The sequence below is a fragment of the Nomascus leucogenys genome, chromosome 17 (genome assembly GCF_006542625.1).
Source record: "Nomascus leucogenys isolate Asia chromosome 17, Asia_NLE_v1, whole genome shotgun sequence".
NCBI classification, from domain to species: Eukaryota; Metazoa; Chordata; class Mammalia; order Primates; family Hylobatidae; genus Nomascus; species Nomascus leucogenys.
This window is the reverse complement of record NC_044397.1, coordinates 26,242,628-26,259,194: the sequence shown is the minus strand read 5'-3', so window position 1 is coordinate 26,259,194 and position 16,567 is coordinate 26,242,628. Positions and strand designations below refer to the sequence as shown.

The 16,567-nt window shown below is 39.9% G+C and overlaps 1 protein-coding gene across 2 annotated transcripts in view; it reads right to left on the bottom strand.

Annotated features, from left to right (window-relative positions):
* Window positions 1-16,567, bottom strand: part of NEB (nebulin) — a 230,402-nt gene that overhangs the window by 87,834 nt on the left and 126,001 nt on the right. The window contains exons 89-99 of one of the 2 annotated variants that reach the window (XM_030797595.1): window positions 16,238-16,549; window positions 13,651-13,854; window positions 12,664-12,768; window positions 11,772-11,879; window positions 9,727-10,038; window positions 8,735-8,938; window positions 7,752-7,856; window positions 7,070-7,177; window positions 5,604-5,915; window positions 2,500-2,703; window positions 2,043-2,147 (exon numbers count right to left, since the gene is read on the bottom strand). In XM_030797595.1, the coding sequence (XP_030653455.1) occupies window positions 2,043-2,147; window positions 2,500-2,703; window positions 5,604-5,915; window positions 7,070-7,177; window positions 7,752-7,856; window positions 8,735-8,938; window positions 9,727-10,038; window positions 11,772-11,879; window positions 12,664-12,768; window positions 13,651-13,854; window positions 16,238-16,549 (2,079 nt within the window). The remainder of the gene's footprint in view (window positions 1-2,042; window positions 2,148-2,499; window positions 2,704-5,603; window positions 5,916-7,069; window positions 7,178-7,751; window positions 7,857-8,734; window positions 8,939-9,726; window positions 10,039-11,771; window positions 11,880-12,663; window positions 12,769-13,650; window positions 13,855-16,237; window positions 16,550-16,567) is intronic. The other variant, XM_030797596.1, reaches the window with a different exon arrangement.

Here is a 16,567-nt window from a genome sequence, read left to right as displayed (position 1 = left end):
TGACAGAGCGAGAGTCCCTCTCAAAAAATAAATAAATAAAGTAATTAATTAATTAAACTAGAAAGTAGTTAATGCAAACATGTATTATGTTATCTTTTTACTTTTTCTTTCATTCTAATTTATTATGCATATTTTTACACTATTTTTCTGTGATGCTTTTTATGAGATTGAATATATATATTGAATATTTATATATAATATATTATATATTGAATATTTATATATAATAGATTGTATATAATATATATAATATATTTTATATAATATATAATATATTATATATAATATATAAAAACATATTATATATGTATATATGTACATATAATATATATATGTACTTTTTTTTCTTTGACAGAGTCTCGCTCTGTCACCCAAGCTGGAGTGCAGTGGCACGATCTCAGCTCGCTGCAACCTCTGCCTCCTGGGTTCAAACGATTCTTGTGCCTCAGCCACCCAAGTAGCTGGGATTACAGGTGAGCCACCACTATGCCTGGCTAATTTTTGTATTTTTAGTAGAGATGGAGTTTCATTCACCACGTTGGCCAGGGTGGTCTCGAACTTCTGGCCTCAAGTGATCCACCCTCCTCGGCCTCCCAGAGTGCTGGGATTACAGGCGTGAGCCACCACGCCAGGCATGTTCTTACTCCTGAGTAATTATATTAGCATCAATGAGAAGCTCACTCACTTAGCCAATACTTCCAGCAAATGTTAAATAATGATGATATTAGGGGCACCCTCATTTTAATCCTTATATGAATGAGAAGTTTGGTCACTGAGGATGAGTTGGCCTTTGATTTGAGATTTATTTTTCAGTCACGTTGAGAAAATATTCATTTATTCTTCCTTAACTAAGATTTTATTTTTAAAAAATAAGAATGGGTATTGGATTTTGTCAGATGCCATTTAAATCTAATAAAATGAGTCTTTTCTTCTTGTTCTATGGCACTATTAGGTCCTGACTATGGGGCCCTCTTGGCATTCCTGCATGAACCCCAGTTGATTATATCATATCATTTTAATGTAATGCTGAATTTGATTTATTAATATTTAAGATTCCCCCCATTATTATTGGTCTACAATTTAAATTTTATTTATTTATTTATTTATTTGAGACAGGATCTTGCCCTGTCACCCAGGCTGGAGTGCAGTGGCATGATTATGGCTCACTGCAGCCTCTTCCTCCTGGGCTCAAGTGATCCTCCCACCTCAGCCTCCCAAGTAACTTGGACTGCAGGTACACCTCACTTTGCCCAACTAATTTATTTATTTTCTATTTTCTTGCAGAGATGGGGTCTCCCTATGTTGCCCAGACTAGTCTTGAACTCCTGGGCTCAAGCAATCCTCTGGCCTTGACCTCCAAAGTACTGGGATTATAGGCATGAGCCACCATGCCCAGCCGGTCTACAGTTTTTAATTTGTGACACTATCTTTGAAAAGTTTTGGTAATTGCAATGGATTTCCTTCTTTTACTAGGCTCCTGATAATTTATTTATTTATTGAAGTTTTGAAATAATCAAGGGGGCCCTGACACTTGAAAGTAGGAAGGAAAGTGTTTAAATATTCTCCTTAATTTCTTAATTAAGAAACCTCTTAATTTCTTGCTATATGTTTTTTGTTTTTTGTTTTTCCTTGGGTCAATTTTGGTCATTTATGATTTTCTAGAAAACCCCCAGAGGTCCATGTTTTAAAATTAATTCACATATTTTTGCAAAGAATTCTCAAAATTATTTTGAGTTTATCCGAGTCTATTGTTAATTCTCCTTTCTTGTTTGTGCATCTCTTCATTCCTCTTTCACCTTCTTTGTCCCCTTATTGAAAAAGGACAACTAAAGAGACTTTTGTTGTGGAGATGTTGACTCACCAGTAACTGGCCTTGCCCAGTGAATCACCAGGGATCTCCTCCTTGCCTCACTCCTAGTCAAGGGGTGACCGCAAGGAGTCTTCCTCACCCCACCAAGTCCATCTTCCCTCCCTTCCACGCTCATAGTATAGCCCTGACTGGGTAACTTTCCAAACAAAAGAGAGTCTGTTGTAGTACTTACATTGCTCACATTAAGAGCATTTGCTCTAGCGAGATTAATTTCTGGAGTATCTGGCATTATGTGGATTGAAGTTTTATCCTTGTCCCAAACCTCTCTGTACTTTGGCTGTGGAAAGAAACAATAATAAAATTACTTCACAATTTTCATGTCGCTAGTCCCAGTATGCAACTTTTAAATTTTCTTTTGGATTTGATCCAAAACCTTTTCATGTTAGGGCAAAGATTTCTGGAATCTTTTCACATAAGTTACTCAAATTTGATATAAGATCTGTATTATTCCCTTTTATTAATAATTTGAGTTTTTGCTTAAAATAAGCAAACCAAGACAATACTGTATTACTTAATAAAAATTCTGTTATTAACAAAGTTTTTATTATTCTAAAATAGATGACCAGGTTTATTATTTCTCATATATTTATGGCATGAATTCAATTTTAATAGAGAAAAAACTAACTCACAATACTAATATTTTCAGCATTTGATTTAGCAAGGACCACTTCAGGTGTGTCAACAATGCTTGTGTACTTAAGATTCACCACAGGCGTCCGATAGACACTATCACAAAAGATCTGCTGGGCATTTTTGACTCTCAACACTTCAGGAGACCCTTGGGGCATCCAGCCAATGCCACGCAACCACTCCAAGTCAGCCTTGTAGAGGGCCTGAAAAAGAAAACATAGGTAGAAGCAGGGTTTGTGTTTTGTTGTGTATGTGTGTGGTAAAATAAGGACAGTTTTTATGTTGTGTGTGTATATATTATATATACAACATAAAAATATATATAACATAAATACATATATATATATATTATTTTTTTTTTTTTTTTTTTTTTGAGACAGAGTCGCATTCTGTCACCCAGGCTGGAGTGCAATGGCACAATCTCAGCTCATTGCAACCTCCACTTTCCGAGTTCAAGCAATTCTCCTGCCTCAGCCTCCCGAGTAGCTGAGACTACAGGCACGTGCCATGATGCCTGGCTAATTTTTGTATTTTTTTTAGTAGAGACGGAGTTTCACCATGCTAGCCAGGCTGGTCTCAAACTCCTGACCTCAGGTAATCCGCCCACCTTGGCCTCCCAAAATGCTGGGATTACAGGCGTGAGCCACTACGCCAGGCCTCTTTTATTTTACCTTCCACAAACAATAATTAAAACAGAGCACTAGCCTGAGAAACATAATTCCTCAAATGCACAATGGCATTTTATTTTGCTTGGTTTTCTGTGGCAAGGGTCTGTGTGGTAGTGCCCATGTGCATTCTAAAAGGCAAAGTGATGCAGAAGCAGCTCTCCATTTGAGGGACTACATGGAAGACTTTTGAATAATATTTAGGTTATCATCATATCATTACCAATGTGGACTTTAAAGCAACAATAATGGGCTTTCTAGTAAGTTCTCCAGACAGCAGCCAGAATGATCTTTTCAAAATTCAGAATTCAAATCCGATGTCGCAACATTCCCCCTATCCTATGGCTTCCCATTGGTCATAGGATAAACATCAAAATCTCTGACACAGACTAGAAGGGGATGAATGGTCTGGCACCAGTCCCCACCTATTCTTCCAGCCTCGTGTCATCTGTACTTCCATTGGCCCTGTGTGTCCTGATCACACAGCCTGTCTTTCAATTCGTAGTCTCATCAGCCCTCTTTGCACATGTTGGTCACCCTGAAGGAATGCCCCATGTCCTCCTAACCAACCCAACTTCTATTCTTCCTTCATATCTCTGTAAAATCAGTGCCTTCTCAGAAAAACTTTCTTGATCTTTCCTCATAGCTCCATGGATCACTCTCAGCCATTCGATTTTTATTCTTTAATGAACATCTAGGTCTCGGTTATCAATGTGAACTCCCTAAAGTCAGGAGCTGTCATGTTTTTTGTTTGTTTTTGAGACGGAGTCTCAGTCTGCCACCCAGGCTGGAGTGCAGTGGTGCAATCTCAGCTCACTGCAACCTCTGCCTCCTGGGTTCAAAAGATTCTCCTGCCTCAGCCTCCTGAGTAGCTGGGATTACAGGCACATGCCACCGCGCCAGGTTAATTTTTGTGTTTTTAGTAGAGACAAGGTTTTACCATGTTGGTCAGGCTGGTCTTGAACTCTGGACCTTGTGACCCACCCACTTCAGCCTCCCCAAAGTGCTGGGATTACAGGTGTGAGCCACCATGCCCAGCCCTATGTCATGTTTTTTCTTCTTCTTTATTCACCATTGTATCTTTAGTGCTTAGCACAATGCCTGGCACATGGTGTGTGTAAGTATTTTTCAAAGGATGATTAGGAATTTGATCACTAGTTCCACAATTTTGGCTTCCAGAAACTGTCTAAAATCCACCACTTGGCAATGCATTTTAAATGATGAGCATGCTTTCCTGTAATGAACTAATTCATTATAAAAGAGTATCTCTGGAAGCTTAAGGGAACCAAGGTCAGATAATTTTTAAGTTATCCATTCTATACAGGAAATAAATAACCTTCTGGAATCCATCATTTCTAAAAGTTTGAAGGGGCAGAAAATACGAGTAAATCTAAAAATGCCTTAGGTGAGTTAATGAAAGACCACATTGTGAAGAACGTCAAGTTAAAGGAAATAAGTGGTCTGGAGCGTGCTGCTAACTTTTCAAATTAAGTTTGAGGAAGATGGTCCTGCCCTTCTTTGATACATAGCTGAAGGACCATGGACATTCTTATGTTTAAGAAACTGCCCCAGCACTTTAGGAGGCCGAGGCAGGTGGATCACCTGAGGTCAGGGGTTTGAGACCAGCCTGGCCAACATGATGAAACCCTGCTTCTACTAAAAGATACAAAAGTCAACCGAGTGTGGTGGCATGTGCTTGTAATCCCAGCTACTCGGGAGGCTGAGGCAGGAGAATCACTTGAACCCGGGAGGCAGAGGTTGCAGTGAGCTGAGATCACACCACTGCACTCCAGCCTGGGCAACAGGGAAAGGGAAGGAGGGAAGGAAGAATGGAAGGAAGGAAGGAAGGAAGGAAGGAAGGAAGGAAGGAAGGAAGGGAGGGAGGGAGGGAGGGAGGGAAGGGTGGGCAAGCTGGGCGCAGTGGCTCACGTCTGTAATCCCAGAACTTTGGGAGGCTGAGACGGGTGGATCACCTGAGGTCAGGAGTTCAAGACCAGCCTGGCCAAGATGGCAAAACCCTGTCTCTACTGAAAATACAAAAATTAGCCGGGTGTGGTGCACATGCCTGTAATCCCAGCTACTTGGGAGGCTGATGCAGGAAAATCGCTTGAACCCAAGAGGCGGAGGTTGCAGTGAGCTGAGATTGCACCACTGCACTCCAGCCCGGGTGACAGAGCAAGAGTCTCCATCTCAAAAAAAAAAAAAAAAGTAAGAAACTGCAAACACTATACACATTAACAAATCTATAGGAAAATTCTGGTAGCACCTTTAACAATGAAAACATTCTGAAGAAACCTGGCTGTAGGTAGGCAATTAATAATTCTGATAAAATAATAATGAAGTGGAGTGCCTACGTACAGAGAGTTGTGTTTTCAGAGCACTGGAAGGAGCCATCAGGCAAAGCAATGGAGGGCTTGGTTCCCGGGGGACACACTTACGTCACTCTGCAGGTCGTAGGCTTTCCTGGCTTGGATCACATCATTTTGGTCGGGAAAGCAAGACCAGTGGTGCAGGTAGTGGCGATAGTCCACGTCACTTGCTAGTGCCTGGCCTTCTTTGGCAGCGTTGATGGACACCATGTCCACGGGGATGGAGATCTTGGCTTTGTGGTCGTTGTAGGCCTTTTTGTACAGCCTGTCATTCTGCATCTTCAACACATTTGCTGCCCAAACTAGTTTAGGGTCTTCCTTGGCACTGCGACATCCAATGTAATGGCCTTTCTGTTTCTCATAAGCAGTTTTGTACAGATACTGGTAGATGTGAACAGAAAATAGAAGAGTAATTTTTCCAAACCCACTTTTTCTAGAGAGCCTACTCAAAATAACTCCATCTCCCTTAGTTTACCTTTTTTATGGTGGGGCGGGTGGCGGCGGGGGGGGGGACTACTGTTTTTATTAAAATTCAAGCCATAAGTTTTGATACATTGGTTTGTCTTCTGTGTCTACATGCATGAAAACACTAAGAGCATCTCTTAGGCAAGAACTGTATTGCTGGATTATCTCCCAGTATAGCCTGGTCACCTTCAGATGTTTTGTCACACACAAGTACCAATTGTACTTCTTATTACTTTAAATCAAATTAATTCTTTGCTGAAATATTTTTTTGTTTCTTTTTTTGTTTGTTTGTTTTGAGACAGAGTCTCGCTCGGTTCCCCAGGCTGGAGTGCAGTGGTGTGATCTCAGCTCACTTGCAATCCCCACCTCCCGAGTTCAAGTGATTCTCCTGCCTCAGCCTTCCCAGTAGCTGGGATTACAGGCATCCGCCACCATGCCTGGCTAATATTTGTATTTTCAGTAGAGACAGCGTTTCACCATATTGGCCAGGCTGGTCTCGAACTCCTGACCTCAAGTGATCCACCTGCCTTGGCCTCCCAAAGTGCTGGGATTACAGGCATGAGCCGCCAAGCCTGGCCTGAAATAATTTTTAATTATAAACTTATTTTAAAATTTTATTTAGAAATGTATAACCATATCTATGTGGAAAAAAAACAGTATATTTCTAGCACACATTAAAACAACCATGTAACTATTTTAAAAAATACTTGTGCATGTGCTACATAAAATTATTATAGGAACCACGGTAGTACACATGCCCACACTTTCAGTAACAACGGAATTCTTTGTACTATGAAATTAAATGTCTTTAAGTACTTGTAAATTAACTCACATTGTGAAGATATTGAAAAGAAAATCAAAATCTGTGCTTAAACGCAAGAGTTGCAGAACCAAACATAGATGCAAAAGGATCCCCAAATTGTAAGAGTTGTTCTTGAATTTAGGATTTACAAATATACTAACAACAATGACCCAATTCCATTTAAATATAATTCAAAGGGCATTAAGTTAAACTCCCTCTGTTTCTACTAGTTAGTGTTTGTTCCGGTTGGGCAAGGAGGAGCTCTTACATCACTGGCAATATCCCTGGAAGCCTTGGCATGCTGGATCCCAATGGCATCTGCTCGCAGGTCATAACCAGTCATCTTGACATCTTCCCAAGCTTGCTGGTAGCGTTTCTGCAGAGAGTGCAGTATCACAGTCAGTCTGAAGAGGGAGCTACTGAGTCAGCATTACTGATGTATTTAAAAATAGATATTAACAGTTACACTGAACATTACTCTCTCCTTAAGATTTATAAAAGAGTCTGGTTTCACATTGAGCTTGAATTCCAGTAGATTTTTAATGACATTTAGTAAAGCTCTCTCTCAATAATTATGTTTTGAAGAAGGAAACTTAGGAGATAATAAATCATGTAAAAATCAGAAAAAAACACATTGCTTGGCTTTTAGAAGGAAAAAGCAATGATGGATGGCCCACTAAAAAATGAGAACTAGATATTACTCTACGTGTATCTATAAGTTTTATGTTGTGTTTTTGGAGAAACCATTCCATTTTTCCTTCCAATAAACATTGAGATGTACATTATACAGACACACGCTAACCCACACAACTACTTATCATTAACTGAAAGACTAGAAATAAAAGGAATGGGAAGAAAATGCCTTTTGCCCAACTCTCTTTGGGGTATATAATAAAAGGTTTGGTTAGGCAGAGAGCACTCTGAAAAGCAAATGATGTGTGCTGTCTTACATTGCTGATCTGCAGAGCATTGATTTTGGATTGCAGCATCAGGGGAGTGTCAGCTGGCACGTTCACATTAGCCTTCTCTTTCTCCCAGGCATCTCGATACAATGGCTGGGAAAAATGAAAAACAATGGGATGGTCAATTAGTAAATAAGTCAATTACCACATAAACAAAATTATAAAGTCATAAAACATATGCTTGAATAAATGGATGATGAATAAAATTATAAGTGAATTTTATAATAAATTAAAACTAACATAAGTAAATTAAAATTTTAAAGTAAGATTAATAGGTAAATCTAATTTTATATTTAGATAATAAGCAAAATGAAAAGTTCTTTAGGATGTTCTCCGATATAAATGTAGATTATACGTGGCATAAGCCACTGCACCTGGCCTCATTTGCACTTTTATTTAAGAGGTGCCAATAGTGACTTCAATGAGGACACATTTATGTGTGATACAACATAATTTAAAATGAGTCAGAAATACGGTAGTAAAATTATCCTTTTCCATTTACTCACATCTAATTATCTGATGGGTAAGTCCACGTTGCAGATAGCTCTGATAATCCCCACTGCTAAGCAGGACCTACCTGTTTTTGGTCCAAATAACTGCCATAATGTCTAATATTGAAGTTGTCCCTAGACTTCTCAACCTATTTCAAGCAATAAAGAAATGGCAATTTTGTGATTATAGTACTAAGTGGTGGGCCTGTATTATGGCCTGGATCTCCAAATGTGATCAAAGTGTGTATCAGGGTGTGTAGCACATGAGGATGCCCACCACATGTGCATTTGCCAAACACTTATCAAAGCAAATGAAATACAGAGGCTGCTAAGAGACTGACTACACAAAGATCCATCTGGATACATGCAAATGTGTTTCAGATCCTGACGCTGACATGAAGAGTCTAAAGTTCACGTTTAAAATTCTTCTTGATTGAGATTTCTTCCATTTGTCTGAAAACATCATCCACCTGGACTTACCTCACTGATCTGTACAGCATTGATCTTTGCCTGGATTACTTCCGGGGTGTCAACAATGCTGGTGAATTTGAGGGCCTCAGGCTTTATACGATACAACCTTTCATTCAAGAGATTCTGGGCATTCTTCACTCTCATCACTTCCACAGAACCCTCTGGCAACCATCCGATACCCTTCATCCATTCCAGGTCTGACTTGTACAAGTTCTACATGAAGGAGAGGAACACAGAGTGGGGAACAGTCAAAGTTGCCCATAAGAGTTTGATGCTTACAAACCACATACCACCTCTATTTAAATCACTTAGGTGGCTAATCTCATAAAACTCAAGGAACAACATTAAATGTTAATATTGGGTGTTATCTCTCTGGCACACATGGGAGAAGTTTAGAGTATCCTGCAGGAATTGGAACAGAGCTCACAAGTGGCACTTGGTGGAATGGCAGCCAGCAATGGCACATAACTTTCTACGCTTGGATTAGTTTCTACAGTCACCACTAGAAGTCTGCCTTTTATATACCACTGGAAGTAACATCAGTAATAACATCAGTTGGATTTCAGGAGGTAAAGAACCTTAGATGTATGCATAATGAGAAAAAAAACACAGACCTATATCTATATCCACCCTGTCCCCCATCTCTCTCTTTTTCTGTGTCAAGTAAACATGAAATCCAACATTTCCTTATGCTTACATCTACTTCTGAAATATGTATATGATTATGCAAAGGTAACGGCTCAGAGCAGCTGCAACCGAAATTTTCTACCTAATTACATAGAATAAGAGACTGACTTTCATCTTGGTAAATAAAGTCTTGCTACCATAAGAAGGAGTCCTCCATAAGATAGCAAATGTCTGGGGAATATTCTGCTACCGTGAATTGTACAGAATATGTTAGTTTCTATTAAGATTACCATTTAAATTATGCCTCTGGGGAATGCACTGGGATTAAACACACAAATACACATCTCCCCGGGGTCTGGTGATAATATACGCACATCGCTCTGCAGGTCGTAGGCTTTCTTGGCCTGGATCACATCGTTCTGATCTGGCAGACACGTCCACTGGTGCAGATAATTGTGATAATCAATGTCGCTAACCAGAATCTGGCATTTCTTGGCTTGAACAATTGACATCATGTCCAACGGTGTGTTGTGAATTCCTTTAGACTTCTCATAAGCTTTCTTATATTCTCTGTCACTCTGGATCTTGGCAGCATGTATAGCCCATACCGACTTGGGGTCATCTTGTAGGGTGCGGAAACCCACGTGGTGGCCCAGTTGCTTACGGTAACCTTCTTTGTATTTGTACTAAAGTAGTAAGAAATCAGATAAAAGAGACATATGAAAATAACGTATTAAGAGGGGTTTTCTTTAAATAGTTTCAGAATGTTTTCACAGCCTTGGTATAAATTGGCTCAACATCGGCCATCATTACATATTTCAGTTCACTTTAAAGAAGTTAGATAATACAATTTTGGGTCATTTCAGACAGGACATGAGTAAATCAGGAGGGAGATGGTATGGTGAACAAGAGTAATAATAACAATAGCTGACATTTACTAAGTAATTACTCTATGCCAGACACTATTATGACTACTTCTAATGTGTTGGGTAGATCCATATGAAACTACCAGGTTTTTCAGTCAAAAATCATTGACTGGTGGCAATTATGATCACAGTTCATCCTCACAATGTCTCTATGAGGTAGATACTATTATTAACATACATTCCAGATGGGGAAAACAAGGCACAGGTGATAATCTCCAGCACCAAGTTTCCCTGACAAGTGCAACATTAGGTCAAGTGATCTCCCAAGAGTACTGAAGGAACCTCAGGTAGGGAGAGGTCATATGTGTGTGGTTTTGGAAACAGATAAGACAGATGCATGTTTCAAGGACGGAAAGCAAGGTTGTGGCTTGAATCAGAAGATAACAACAAAAGTTCTGTGGACAAGGGTTTCCATCTGATGAGTGTCTTAGGACAAGTGTAAGGTGATTTTCTGTTTCTTTCCTATGTTTGGACTACACAGGCAAGTTTGAACAAAGAGAGAGAAAACTGGGAATAAAACAGATAACATGGACCAGCTATGGTTATTAGAGGCAAAAATGAAGAATAAGAAGGAGGAAACAACTAGCTACATGATAAAAAGCAGAGAAGAGCTCAGAGAAAGGGAACAAGGTGGCTTAAAGAGTTAGAGCTGGGGGCAGGGTGGGCTTGGTAGCATAATTATTCTATTTTTATTTTTATTTTTTTTGAGAAGCAGTTTCACTCTTGTTGCCCAGGCTGGAATGCAATGGCATGATCTCGGCTTACTGCAAACCTCCACCTCCCGGGTTCAAGCGATTCTCCTGCCTCAGCCTCCTGAGTAGCTGGGATTACAGGCTCCCGCCACCACGCCCAGCTAATTTTATGTTTGTTTGTTTGTTTGTATTTTTAGTAGAGAGGAGGTTTTACCATGTTGGCCAGGCTGGTCTCGAACTCCTGACCTCAGGTGATCCACCCACCTCAGCCTCCCAAAGTGCTGGGATTACAGGCATGAGCCACCATGCCTGACAGGTAGCATAATTATTTTGACCACTAGTAAGTTTTAAAATTAGAATTAAATGAACTTCAAAAGATTACTAAGAGTATTCTACATAAGCCTCCAGTATAAAATCTTGCATATAAATGTGATTTCAGTCTTAAGTCTTATATGAAACTATCATCTGTGATTTATATTTGTGGAGAATGTCAGAAATATTTTAGGGATAAAATGGCATTGTATTGGGTCCTGAATTTTCCCAGGAATTTAATACAGACTCCTCATGATGTTTTGTTTCTACTCTGTAACAGCATCAAAGTAAATTTACACATATACCTCATCTATGCTAAGTTTAATGTTTTCCATTCCATTTTAATATTTTCAAATAGAGAAAGCTTCCAGCACAGGATGAGATGCAATTCTATGCACACATTTTTTTTAAACACAAAATTCTTGAAAAATAGTCTCCCTGCTTGTTTTGTAGAGGAGAAAACCCATGAGAAAAGAGAAGGAAGCGGACCTCACTGGCAATTTCTCTGGAGGCTTTGGCGTGCTTGATTTCAATGGCATCTGCCCTTATGTCATAGCCTTTCTGCTTGGCCTCGTTCCAGTCTTTTTGGTAGAGATTCTATAGAGGGAAAATATAGGTTTGTTTACAAGAATGGAAAAATAAGCAAATATACTCAAATTTGTCATAATATAAATCATAAAGAATAATGTAGTCAGTGTAAGAAAAAAGCATTCATTTCTGGGTTCTTTTGGTTGTTGGCTATTTCCTTTGTGGTGTACAGGACACCTCTGGTTAAAATTTTAAAGCTGAACATCAAACTCTATTAATGTTTGAATATTTGCATCCATCACAATATGGTATGATTTGAAAATATCCCACTACAAGTACATGGAACCTAAGGATCAATGGGGAAGCCAGAGAATCTTTATCAAGATATCAGGTAAGATCTGATAAGATTTTTCTCCCCCTAATTTTGCCCTTTGACTTTTCAGAGGTTTCTGCTAAAGGGTTGTGACATAGATATCATACATAGCCCGCCATTTAGATGTAATTAAAAATGGTCTTTTGTCTTTCTTATGGCCTTGAAATATCAAAGGACAAATTCCTGGATCAATAAAAAAACCTAAGATGATAACAGAGACTGTTAAGAGTGAAGGAGGACACCAGAAGGATTCAGGTGTCCCAAATCCTGCAGTCTAGGCACCCGGCGATGTATCCAAGCTCACATTTAAAAGACAGAAATTCCATTCATATTGCACTGGGACTGGTAGCTAAAGAGAAAATGTCTAGCACTAAAAGCCATAAACATTGCAAGGTAGGTAATTTGTCTCCTATAACACTCTCCATGAGCAGACAGATATTGCCCATAAAGGCTTTTACACTTCATGTTCGTGCCACTTACATTGCTGATTTGCAAGGCATTGATGTGGGCCTGCAGCATCTCCGGAGTATCAGAAGGAATGGTGATGTTGGCTTTATCTTTATTCCAGGCTTCTTGATACAGTTTCTGTGGAGAGAAGGGAAATAGGAAATCAATATCTGAAACATTAAGCCTTAGCTAATGTTTGACTAATAGTTAGCTAATGTAAACCTTAGCTAACTACTCAATCTGGAAAAATGTTTTTACATATGTTTATAACGGTTAATTTTATGTGTCAGCTTGGTTGGGGCACGGTACCCAGATATTTAGTCAAACATTATTTTAGGTGTTTCTGTGAAAGTATTGTTAAAATGAAGTTAACATTTAAATCAGTAGATTCCAAGTAAAGGAGACTACCCTTCATGATGTGGGTGAGCCTTATCTAATTAGTTGAAGACCTTGATAGAAAAGACAAACCTCCCCAGTAAAAAGGAATTCTGCCAGCAGATGGCCTTTGGGTTTGAATTGCAACACATCCCTCTGTCTCCAGCCGGCTGGCCTACCCTGCAGACTTTGGACTAGCCAGCCTGCATGATCTCAGGAGACAATTTCTTAAAGTCTCTCTCTTCTGTGTGTGTGTACAAACACACACACACACACACACACACACACCCTACTGGTTCTGTTTCTCTAGAGAATCTGGACTAATACAATGTTACATTATTATGTAGCATGACACTACATGTCTTAGTATTTAATATGAGGTCAACAAATATTTGTGTTCCTGAGTTGGCAGGGAGTGACATTTTCATTGCAGTGCTTCAAAGTGTGTATGTGTGGTAGAAGAAAGGCATGTTGGGGTTTGTCAGGGTTCTATTTTCAGTGTATCTCCACTAGTAAAGACATTTTTAGAGTTGCTCCTGTCACCAAAATTCTTTGAAGAAGTCCAGTCTACGGGCTCAGTTTGGGTGGTATCTTTGGAAAACAGAATCCAGAACCAGGAAAGCTTGATAGTAGGATGGTTCTTACCTCACTTATTTGCAGAGAATTGGCTTTTGCCAAGACAACTTCTGGAGTGTCGACAATGCTGGTGAATGACAAAGCTTCTGGACGTGTCCTATAGAGTCTTTCATTCACGAGGTCTTGAGCAACCTTTACTCTGTTCATTTCCACTGAGCCTTCTGGCATCCAGCCGATGCCACGCAGCCACTCCAGGTCTGCCTTATACACACTCTATAAAGAAGATGTCAGACAAAAATACCATTTCTGACCAACATGGTGAAACCCCGTCTCTAGTAAAAATACAAAAATTAGCCGGGCATGGTGGTGCATGCCTGTAACCCCAGCTACTTGGGAGGCTGAGGCAGGAGAATCACTTGAACCCAGGAGGCAGAGCTTGCAGTGAGCCGAGACCATGCCATTGCACTCCAGCCTGGGTAACAAGAGCGAAACTCCGTCTCACAAAGAAAAAAAAAAGGCAAATGTCAACGTTTAATGAAGAAATAGGCAAAGATTTTATGAGAAGCAAGGTGCAGGCCTTCAGCACACAATCTCTGGGTACATGCAATGGCAAAGCAAAAATAAAACATGAATGTACATCATTGTGACACTGGAAATCCCTTTTGTGATCATAAGTTAAAGTCATGAGTACTAACATTTAAAAAAATGTTTTTGAAGGGATTGTTAAATATGCAATCTGGAGGCTGGAGATTGCACTCCAGCCTGGGCGACAAGAGAGAAACTCCATCTCAAAAAAAAAAAAAACCATTTCAGGTGTTAGACATACTAATCCTTAGCTGAAAAATAAAGCACATGGGGTTGAAGGGATAAGTGCAGGAGATTGTACTTCCAGAAAAGTAAGACCTGAGATCTTACATGATTCAGGGTTTTTAATATTGATGACAGAAGTAATTTGTAAAAACATAATTATTTATACTAGCCATGAATAATAATATATAGTAATAAAGCTGAATTCCATGATATAATTATTTGATATTTCAAAAAAATTTATAATTGAAAATTTTTATAGGAAAATTTTGCTGAATTAGATTCCATTTTAATCCTGTGATAATTGACCCAAGGAAATGCTATTTAGTGTTTTGGATATAGCATAATAGGAGCAATTATTTTAAAAACATTCAGATGATTTATATTTGTCTGAAAATATATTTGTCTGAAAATATATTTGTCTGAAAAGTGCTGGGATTACAGGTGTGAGCCACCATGCCCAGCCCTATGTCATGTTTTTTCTTCTTCTTTATTCACCATTGTATCTTTAGTGCTTAGCACAATGCCTGGCACATGGTGTGTGTAAGTATTTTTAAAAGGATGATTAGGAATTCAATCACTAGTTCCACAATTTTGGCCTCCAGAAACTGTCTAAAATCCACCACTTGGCAATGCATTTTAAATGATGAACATGCTTTTCTGTAATGAACTAATTCATTATAAAAAAGTATCTCTGGAAGCTTAAGGGAACCAAGGTCAGATAATTTTTAAGTTATCCATTCTATACAGGAAATAAATAACCTTCTGGAATCCATCATTTCTAAAAGTTTGAAGGGGCAGAAAATACGAGTAAATCTAAAAATGCCTTAGGTGAGTTAATGAAAGACCACATTGTGAAGAACGTCAAGTTAAAGGAAACAAGTGGTCTGGAGCGTGCTGCTAACTTTTCAAATTAAGTTTGAGGAAGATGGTCCTGCCCTTCTTTGATACATAGCTGAAGGACCATGGACATTCTTATGCTTAAGAAACTGCCCCAGCAGTTTAGGAGGCCGAGGCAGGTGGATCACCTGAGGTCAGGGGTTTGAAACCAGCCTGGCCAACATGATGAAACCCTGCTTCTACTAAAAGATACAAAAGTCAACCGAGTGTGGTGGCATGTGCTTGTAATCCCAGCTACTTGGGAGGCTGAGGCAGGAGAATCGCTTGAACCCGGGAGGCAGAGGTTGCAGTGAGCTGAGATCACACCACTGCACTCCAGCCTGGGCAACAGGGCAAGGGAAGGAGGGAAGGAGGGAAGGAGGGAAGGAGAGAAGGAAGGAAGGAAGGAAGGGAGGGAGGGAGGGAGGGAAGGGTGGGCAAGCTGGGTGCAGTGGCTCACGTCTGTAATCCCAGAACTTTGGGAGGCTGAGACAGGTGGATCACCTGAGGTCAGGAGTTCAAGACCAGCCTGGCCAAGATGGCAAAACCCTGTCTCTACTGAAAATACAAAAATTAGCTGGGTGTGGTGCACATGCCTGTAATCCCAGCTACTTGGGAGGCTGATGCAGGAAAATCGCTTGAACCCAAGAGGCGGAGGTTGCAGTGAGCTGAGATTGCACCACTGCACTCCAGCCTGGGTGACAGAGCAAGAGTCTCCATCTCAAAAAAAAAAAAAAAAAGTAAGAAACTGCAAACACTATACACATTAACAAATCTATAGGAAAATTCTGGTAGCACCTTTAACAATGAAAACATTCTGAAGAAACCTGGCTGTAGGTAGGCAATTAATAATTCTGATAAAATAATAATGAAGTGGAGTGCCTACGTACAGAGAGTTGTGTTTTCAGAGCACTGGAAGGAGCCATCAGGCAAAGCAATGGGGGGCTTGGTTCCCGGGGGACACACTTACATCGCTCTGCAGGTCGTAGGCTTTCCTGGCTTGGATCACATCATTTTGGTCGGGAAAGCAAGACCAGTGGTGCAGGTAGTGGCGATAGTCCACATCGCTTGCTAGTGCCTGGCCTTCTTTGGCAGCGTTGATGGACACCATGTCCACGGGGATGGAGATCTTGGCTTTGTGGTCATTGTAGGCCTTTTTGTACAGCCTGTCATTCTGCATCTTCAACACATTTGCTGCCCAAACCAGTTTAGGGTCTTCCTTGGCACTGCGACATCCAATGTAATGGCCTTTCTGTTTCTCATAAGCAGTTTTGTACAGATACTGGTAGATGTGAACAGA